General features: G+C 50.3%; 1 protein-coding gene across 3 annotated transcripts in view; it reads right to left on the bottom strand.

Annotated features, from left to right (window-relative positions):
• Nucleotides 1-10000, bottom strand: part of LOC147019746 (1-phosphatidylinositol 4,5-bisphosphate phosphodiesterase beta-1-like) — a 369820-nt gene that overhangs the window by 6200 nt on the left and 353620 nt on the right. For 2 of the 3 annotated variants that reach the window (XM_085894413.1, XM_085894414.1), the window contains 2 exons: nucleotides 8478-8573; nucleotides 7860-7917 (listed from right to left, as the gene is read on the bottom strand). In XM_085894413.1, coding sequence (XP_085750539.1) covers nucleotides 7860-7917; nucleotides 8478-8573 — 154 coding nt within the window. Of the gene's footprint in view, nucleotides 1-7859; nucleotides 7918-7944; nucleotides 8301-8477; nucleotides 8574-10000 lie in introns of those variants that run through there. The other variant, XM_085894415.1, reaches the window with a different exon arrangement.

The raw sequence follows: 10000 nt of genomic DNA, 5'->3' as shown, positions 1-10000 counted from the left end.
AACTCGCTCCCCATTGGCCCGAGAAAAAGTGGGCGTGAAGGCTTTTTGATCCACAAATTTGCATATATCGATCGCCCTGGGGGCGGGGCCACCCGCCCTCGCTCACCGATTGGACGGCAAAAAGTGGGCGTGTGTCGTTTTGGATCCGTTTTTGAAGCAGAAAATCCGTGATTTTGTACACGCTGTTCTTCCTGCGCCCTACACGAGTCCAGCATCGGTGCCCATGAGTGGCGCGAGATGACGGTGATGCGATGGTGGCGAGTTGTGACGGTAAAGGTCATGGCGGTTGTGGTGAAGCGGCGTTGTGGTTGGTGGTTGATATTGTGGTTGTGATGGTGGCGATTGGTCCAAAATAAAGATAGTAAAAGAAAAACGGCTATCCTGAAGAGTCGCAGCACGTATAAATGACATGTATTCCCACAAGACAACGGGTTTGGGCCTAACTACACATGCACTTACCGAGATACCTCACCTAAGGGACCTGAATGGTGGTTTGCGAATCTGGTAACCACAACACTACCCCCTTCCCTTTTTACAGACTCGTCCCGAGTCGTCAAATTTTCGTGTGCCATCATGTGTAGTTTTCCCCTAGTACATTTTACCTACGGATCCCTGAGTGCGACATTCATGGTATTCGTGTCCCCAAAATAAATAACCTAAGGGCTGCGTAACTATCTAAACAAACTCACTCACACGGACGACTTAAATAAAATTGCCGGCGCTAAGACAAACATGCCGGGGGCGCACTCATATGTACAGTACATCTTACCTTAACTTACAAATCTTACACTAAACCATGGCCCAGGATCACTGAACTCTGCAAAAGAAAAGCAGTTAGCAGGGAGCCAGGCTGCCCGCATGCAGTCTCTGGCTCAAACAATGCAGGTGACAGGGAACGTGGCTGGCTGCTCACACGCAGTCCAAGGCCTTCCCTTTTGAACTGAACTCAGTGAACCACAACGGTGCTTGGGCTGCACAACGCAGTCTCCGTGCCAGCTCAAGTGGCACACGCAATGAACACAACGAATGGATGCATGGACACAAACACGGTGCACGGGCCGCCACTGCAGGCCCGTGTTGTAGCTGCCAACAGGGCAGTTCTTGCAGCTTGCAAACTGTTGCCTTGATCCTGGCGCACATGGAAATGAACAGGGGGGGGCAAAGCAAAATTGAACGGGGCTGGTGAACAGGGGCAGTGGGCATGGCATGGCAAAGGTGATCAGGCAAACACAGCCCGCAGAAGAAGACCGTTGCAGGCAAACACAGCCGGCAGATGAACTGGCCGGCACAGGCCTTGAAGAAAACAGCCAGCAGATGAACTGGCCGGCACAGGCCTTGAAGCAAACACGGCCAGCCGATGGCACAGGCCTTGCAGCAAAACAACAGCTGCCGATGAAGTTGGCCGGCCTCCGCCTTGAAGACAAAACACGGCCAGCCGATGAAGTTGGCCAGCTTTTTGCCGTTCAGTGGAGGTTGGTGGAGGGAGTGCGGTGGTGCTGGCCACTTGGAAGGCGGGCTCGGACCTACCTACCTGTCTCCCTCCCACCTATCGCCTTTGCCTGTCACTGTACATACCCACTCCCTTAATTTGTCAAACCCCAATTTAGCCCCAACTTATTTTTTTCTGTTGTTTTTATTTTTACTTCCCCACTATAAATCGTCCCCTAACCCCCTTTATCGTCCTTGTTCGGCTAACCTATCCTGTCACCTAGCCTACTCCCAACCCCTACGTTCCCTTCCCGGAGGGGAACAAGGGAGAGCTAACGTCCTGTGTCGAGGCCCAACTCAAGCCCCAGAATGGCCTCCCCAGAGTTCGGCGATCTTAACACCAAGTGGGTCCAGCGGCCCACAACGAGAGCGAGGGGATGGATGGTGCGGAGGGGTACACTTCCTAATCTACCCTAACCATTTAACTGTTAAACTACCCCGGGCTTTCAACAAGCGCTTCTCGCTTAAACTATTGGTTCTAACAACCCAGATTCCCGTCGCCTGTGTTGGTGTCCTTACAATTTCGGGCCTCGCCCCAATTTTCTCTCCGTGCCCTCACACGGTCTCCTGGCTGGGACACGTGGCTCCCTTTGGCAGGCACGACCCTCTGCCGAATCTCCCGCTATGGCACCCCGGGCACTACACTGCCTCCGAGCCTACCAGCTCCCTAACACCGGGAGTGCCCCCATGGCACCTCCCCTGAAACGCACACGTGGCAGGCCGGCCTCCCGGGCCCCTTTCCGAGGGTCACCCGTGCCCACAACACTGCCCACGCGGCCACGGCGCCCGGGCCCCCGCACCAAGCAGGCGCACCCGTGCCCACTACTCTATCCCGGCCCCCCATGGGCCCTTGGCCTACCGCGGCCGACTAGCCTGGTGCCCGGGGTACCCACTCAGCGATACTCACCTTTCGCAGCCACGCTCCCAAGCCCGTCAACAGGGCTCCTGCACCCCTCCAAATGGGTCTCGAGCCTACTTTCCCACCAACAACAAAACGACCTCCATTTTTCAATTTGACTAACCCCCTAACTCACTCTACACTGACCCCGGGGTCCCTTGGGTGGGAGTCACTCCTCCCCCCAATCACTCATCGCACCATGCATTCCCCATTCACTCCACACACACAGACCCGCTGGCCTCACTCACTCACCAAGCACATGCTTCCACCTCACTCAACATGTCTTCACCTCATAACTCACCAACTCTTCAACACACACACCACTGAACTCTACCATTCTTCTAACTACATCCCCTAACTAACTCGTGCTCCCACGTCGTCCCTTAAACTACAGCACGTTCCTTTTAACACTACGTAGCTAAGCTACGTCCCCTCTACACATCCACAAGTCTGTCTCTGTCTCCTAACTCAAAAAAATCATTTTATTTCCCAACCTAAATCTCATCTAAATCCCTCTAACTAATCCATTCCACGGACTCCATGAGGACTTACCCCTGCCCCATGAAGTCGGTCTAACTAAGCTAACCCTTCCCCCTAACTAGTTTTCATCCTGTGCCCAGGTAAGGGGGTCTTCCCTCCTTGCCCAGGAATCCTGTGCACCCGAAAGTGAGGCTTGTTTTTTTTTCCCCTTTTTTTTTTTTTTCATGCCCAGCACCTGCGCGGCAACTCAGAGCTCGCGCACTTTGCACCTGCCCGTGACGTCATGCAGCTGCACGTGTTCCTCGTCCCTCCTTGGACGGTACCATCGGCCGGGATACCCCTCCTGCCGGATTCCAACCACACGTGCAGCCATGACGTCACCGTGCGCATATAAAAAAAAACACAAGCCACACGTCTCGAGGGGTTCCCCACGCGAACACATGTGCCCTGCCCGTTGGAGCTGAACACACACGATCGCGTGGAGAACCCGTCCGGTCCAAATCCATTTACCTGCCTAAACTTTGTCCGTCCGCGGGATCGGCAAATCCACCGCGTGCGTTTCCGGACCGGGACTTCACTCTCGCAAGCGAGCACGTGGTGGTCTCGTGCGTTGCACAGCACGAACCGCGTGCTCACTGCTGGGTGAACCCGGCACGGTCCGCGAAACAACTACAGCCGCTACTCGGCTTTCTTTCTTCTCATGTCGCCTTCGTCGTCGCCATTCAACCCACGCACACCTGCGTGTTACGACGCACACAGTCCACTCCGTCACATTCACACCGGGAGACGCGACTGCGTGCTCCCGCATGCCAACCGACATCTCCCTCTCATACCGCTCTCTCACACACACGGTCTCCCTGGCACACAGCGACCTTGCACACGGCCGTTCACTCACGCGTGCCTCACTACTCACACAAACCATACTACTCACACGTGGTGCCTCACTCATACTGGCCGTTTCACTCACACACGCGAGGGCACTCACCCGCGGTGCCTCACTCACACTCCGTGCCTCATCCACACACACGGGGGCACTCACCCGCGGTTCCTCACTCATACACCGTGCCTCACTCACACACGCGAGGGCACTCACCCGCGGTGCCTCATTCACACACACGGCGACACTCACACACGGTGCCTCATCCACACACGGCGTGCTGGGAAGCACACACTCCGGCACCATCGCCACCACACCACTCACACACGGGGTCGCTTCCACACACGGGGACGCACTCACACCTTGCACCACACACACAGGGACAACCACACTGGGGATTTGTGTCCCCACAAGGGTCTCCGGGGCCTCTATACCCCCCAAGCTCTCCGTGCACCCGTCCACAGCACTCGTCCCCTCAACCTCGCAAAGCACGACCGAACTCACCTGGTCGTGACTCGCCTCAAGGGGGGATACTCCCTCCCCTTGTTCCTGGAGGAGGCCATCCAACTGCTCGCACCGGGTCCCTACACGCTCCGCGAGCTCAACCCCATTATCCTCCACTACCTCCGTGTGTGCGTGCGCGTCACTTACCCCGTCTTCATCGTGTAGTCTTCCCTCTATCGTTCCCATCTCCCGTGTCTCTGCCAACTCTTCACCCTTTACCTCCCTTGTCTCAACTATTATTTCTGTTGTCGTCACCTCGTGTCTCGTCTCACACGTTTTGGTCTCCATTTAATTTTTCCCTTTCGGTCATCGTCACGACCCTCGCCCAACACGTTCCACGAATTATTTTTTCACCCGCCTCCACCGCGGGCCTGTCAGCCGTTGCACCCCCACCCAGCTCGTTTGCTCCCACACGTGGAGTCGCCATTTTTATCTCCCCGGTCACGGCCTTCATGGCCGCCTGCAGGCTTCGGCCCATGTTCTGCGTCTCACCCCGCAGCTTTTTCATTTCCTCCCTCATTTGCTGTGTATTCGCATCCATCGTCGTTTTCACTTCATTTGTATTTGTATCCATCTTTTTGTTCATTTGTTGTGTATCCATCTTTTGTGTATTCGCATCCATCGTCGTTTTCACTTCATTCATATTCGCATCCATCTTTTCGTTCATGCCTTTCATTTCCGCATTCATTTGTGCCAGCATGGTGAATAGCTGGGCCATGTCGGGTGCGCTTGAGTGAGCCATTTCGGCAGGGGTTGGGGAAGGGTCTTGGTGGAGAGGGGGGGGGGAGGTGTCATACACCGCGGCCGCCGCCGCACCCACCTCGGGCCCTGGGTTCAGTTGGGCGAGTCCGTGTTCCTGCACAATCAACATTTCCTGCTCGGGGATTCCATCCTGGACCATGGATTCTACATTACTACACATATACATTTCTAATACCCCCGGCTCCCGCTCGCCTTGAGACGCCATCTTGCTTCTCGTGAAGGGTTAATTTGCTCGCTCGTAATTTGGAGGGAATCGGGGGTCGCTTCTCTCACCCCTGGACCGATTCCCGTAAATTTAGCCGGAGACAGGAGAGCCCGTTTTCCTGTTCTCCGATACCAGTGCCGCGAGGAGGGCGATGGATTTGTATCCCACTCCTGACACCAGTGTTGCGGATTTCGCGCCCGCCGGCGTGCGAACGGCCACGTAACTCGAATCGCGGCACGTCGCCCACCGGACGGACAATCCAGTCGTGACCCTCTCGGACTAACGCCGGGAACCAGTCACGGGTGGACCTTTCGGTCTCACCGCGATCGAGCCAATCAGCCCCCGCGTGGGATAGGGTTGCTCGCCAAATTCGAACTACCTAAGTACCCACGCGGAGGGTAGACTGGGCGATCGCACCTCGCCGCAGGTCGACTTCGGACACGGGCCACTTAAGCGACCCGTTCCGTACTATCAGAATAACCGAGCGGTGTTATCGTCGACCTCGACGGTTCGATTAATTATCGGGCGTATTCAGCCCACTACCAACCCTTTACGTGAAGCAAGATGGGGGTTCAATGGAGGAAAAGACGAAGCGAAGCGGGAGAACAGTTCAACAATAAAGCACATTTATTCTCCGCACACGGGAAGCACACAAATACAATTCCACCAAATGCACACAAAAAAGAAAACACAATTCCATTTACACAAAAAGCAAACATAAAAGTGAAAACACAGTGCAGAGCTAATACCGACTACCGAGCACACGGCAACACTTATACAATTCTACTTCACAGACGGCGCCGACAACACATACCCAAAACCAAGGAAAAGAAATACCCTCAAGAATGGGGTAGGCCTGAGGCCGAGACCTGGTCGGGCCTACCCGTCTGGTGATGAGACGCGGAGCGGCGATGGCCCCGCAACCCGCGGGCCTCGTGGACAGTGCCTGGCAGGGGGTGGGAACGGGGCCCCCTTGGTCGCACTATCTCAGCGCGGGGGGAAACAGGAGGGGGTTGCTGATGCTCGGGGTATAGAGGATCTTTATTATATGCGACGAGCGTCTCCACCTCGGCCAGGTCGCGCTGTCGGCCTCCCAGGGGTGCAGCTCCCTGCACGACGCGAGCACCCCCTCGTCCGCCCTCGCCGCCTCTCCACAGCTCGTCCCCTCCGTTCCGACTTCAACGCACACGACGAGCAGCTCCACCGCCCGCGAAGTCTTGACTCTCTGTTCCGACTCCTTCGCCTCGTTCCGACCTTTTTTTTACTACTCCTTTGACTCGTTCTGCTGACTCCCTCGCTCCGACTTTTACGACTCCTTTGACTGACGAACACCGTCCTTTTATCCCCCCCGTAACTTCGCCTTTGACCCCCTCCCTTTGACCTTTCAACTCGCTCCCCATTGGCCCGAGAAAAAGTGGGCGTGAAGGCTTTTTGATCCACAAATTTGCATATATCGATCGTTCTGGAGGCGGGGCCAAATCGCCCCTCGCTCACCGATTGGACGGCAAAAAGTGGGCGTGTGTCGTTTTTGATCCGTTTTTGAAGCACAAAATCCGTGATTTTGTACACGCTGTTCAACGTGCGCCCTGCATGAGTCCAACACCGGTACCCACAGCGGGGCAAGAACGGTGGCGATGCTACGGTTGCGAGGTGTGACGTGAAGGTCGTGGCGGTTGTGGTGAAGCGGCGTTGTGGTTGGTGGTTGATGTTGTGGTTGTGGTGGTAATCATGGCGGTTGGTCCAAAATAAAGATAGTAAAAGAAAAACGGCTATCCTGAAGAGTCGCAGCTCGCATAAATGACATGTATTCCCACTAGACAACGGGTTTGGGCCTAACTACACATATACTTGCCGAGATACCTCACCTAAGGGACCTGAATGGTGGTTTGCGAATTTGGTAACCACAACAATATATATATATATATATATATATATATATATATATATATATATACATATATATATACATATATATATACATATATATATATACATATATATATATATACATATATACATATATATATACATATATATATACATATATATATACATATATATATACATATATATATATATATATATATATATATATATATATATATATATATATATATATATATATATATATATCGGGGCCTATTATGTGATGCAGTCCGTCCGTTCCTGTCCGCACTCTAACTCTCAGTTTTCAACTTTCACGTTTCATATTTGGTACATAGGTACAGACTGTGGTGACGGTGTGTCACGACATACGTTCGTCATTTAAAGTGGTTGCTGTTTTCCCTGTAGTAGCACAATTCTGTATATACCTTCTTGTTCGGGCGTATATTGTGCTCACTTGAGCTCTTATTGTAATTTGATGTCGGCATTTTTAATTTGTTTATGGTGTTGGCAATAATTCGCCTACTCTTTGTGAAGGAGACCATGGGATCCAGAGTGTGCTTAACATCCATCCAATGGATGGCACAGACACATGCCTCACCATGTATGATAACACACAATTCAGAGATAACACACAACCCAGAAGATAACACACAATCAAAAATAGACAACACAACCCAGGAGATAAACTAGAAGAGATAGCCCACAACACAGAAGAGATAACACAACCCAGAGGACATAACACACAACCCAGAGCTTACCGCTTTGTACTTTCCCACAGCATCCGAGATGAACCGAGCGTTTATCTGCTCTTTTTGCCTGTGCGCACAACACACACGATGGTGAACCTTATTCCCCTTCACCAGAAAATGAAGAGGATGTAAAAGCAATAATATTGTGATGCCAGGGGCACATGTATAATAAAATGATTCAATTGTGTGTGATGGAAGCTTTAAAGTGACAGTGTGCTCAAACAAATTGATCGGTGCTGTTGTTGAACAAGCAACAGGGTACAGTCGTTTTGGTACAGTGCTCACAGTTACTCCCAATTCTCAGAGACATTGGTCTCGTTGTCCTGTCTGTCTGTATCCATCCATTGGGACCATGCTCTGTGCAGAGCGTTGGTGCTGACTCAGCAGTCTCCTGGGCTATTGGGTACAATCCTGGGTGGGTCGCCACTCCGACACACTCTGTCTGAGGTCCTGGATGTTAAACAAACTGAATTTTGTTACAACAGACATTGAAGGAAATACCATGCACAGCTTACCTTTTGATTGAAGCTCTCATTTATAATAATTTCAACTGATTAAGCTAATTTAAATACCTATTTTTGAACAGAATTAAAGTTAACATCATCCGTGAATTACATGTGGACTTACCTCTCCACTTGCACCTTGTCCTTCAGCTCTTTGCTTACAGAATCGAGTTGCTCTTTCACGGCCGCATTCATCTGCTTCTTCAAGTCCTTTTGCTCCCTGTAGCACAAATACAACATCCGCAACATCGTCTTATTTTCTTTTTTTGTTTCTGCATATTCACTTTAAGTTTTCTTTTGGCTGAAGTTCACACAACAATCGACTCGATCATGGGATCCAGTGGCTTCCTCGACATCTTCCTATTTCCCATCATATAGGTCCGTTGCTATCGACACAAGCCAGAGCCTGATCTCAACGGCACGTTTTCAGCAATTTCATAGATGCTTACCCCATTCAAGTGCTTCAGTAAGAAATCCTGAAAATTCTCCTAATTGGTCTTAAAAAGAAGACCAACTTCAGTAGCAAAATAATTTGTACGTCACAAGATAGACAGCAGTTTTAAAAAAAAAATCAAGAACAAGTATGTTTGGTAAACTGTCCATTTTAATGAATATTCATTTTGATCAGTCATGAAGGATTATTAAATTAATTTTATTTTTCAACAATTCACTTTGGCGAAAGGAATTTACTTTGGCAACATTCTTAAAAAAAAAAGAAAAAAGATTGAGGTTCATGGAAGAACGAGGTGATGGAGAGTTATGAAAGCACAGGAGGAGAGGAAACACAGTAACGTACAAATAAGAGGGTATGGTTAATGGAGATAGAAAATATCACTGGTGGGGATGGGTGATGACATGAGGCACCGCTTGCCTGAAAGAGGAACAGTGAAATTGTACTGCCAAAGAGTCAGATGGAACAGCCAAACACTGTATGATGCTAACTATTGTACAGAATCATTATTAGCTATTTTCAGTCGACTGCTGGATGAAAGTCTCATCATGTTGACGCCATGTTGCTCTGTCTCTTGCCTTGTTGTTCCAATCGACTCACCCCAAATATTTGTCGATTTCATCCCTCCACCTTTGGCGTGTCCTTTGTCTGTTTCTGTTGCCATCCATACATTTCCATGTTGTTACCCCGCACACATGAAGCAATTGGTTCATGTCCGTCCATCCATCTGTCTTATCAGTTTATGTTTGAGGAAGAACTTATTTAAATCGAATTCCGGTTCCGGGTTTGGAACATCAACAGGTCTCCTTTGTGGCTCTCTGCTGACGATCTCAAAGTTAAGTTTCCGGTCATTATCTGTTCCGTTTTAACTGTTTTGTTCTCTCGCTTACATGTTATTGTATGTTCTGAGTTGGGTTTTGTTTCAAAAATCATGCCATTTTGTGAGATTTTGTCGACTTTGTCATACCGGACGCTTGAGGCCTACCCTTGAGGCTTGGGGCCGAACAGTACGATCGTGTTTTGTTTTTTCTCCCCATTACCTTCAATTTCTATCTTCCTCACTTTATTAAGGTCCCCATCCCTCCCAATTAATCACTCTTAAATTTCTTATCTTAACTCTTATCTTAAATATTTCTTATCTTAAATAAAAAAAAAAAAAAAAAAAAAAAAAAACCGTGATCTTTCTTCTTCTTCTT

Source organism: Eptatretus burgeri, chromosome 9 (assembly GCF_056783735.1).
Source record: "Eptatretus burgeri isolate ZD-2024b chromosome 9, Ebu_testis_v1, whole genome shotgun sequence".
Taxonomy (NCBI): Eukaryota; Metazoa; Chordata; class Myxini; order Myxiniformes; family Myxinidae; genus Eptatretus; species Eptatretus burgeri.
Note: the sequence above shows the minus strand (reverse complement) of the source record. Positions and strands in the feature narration are given on the sequence as shown.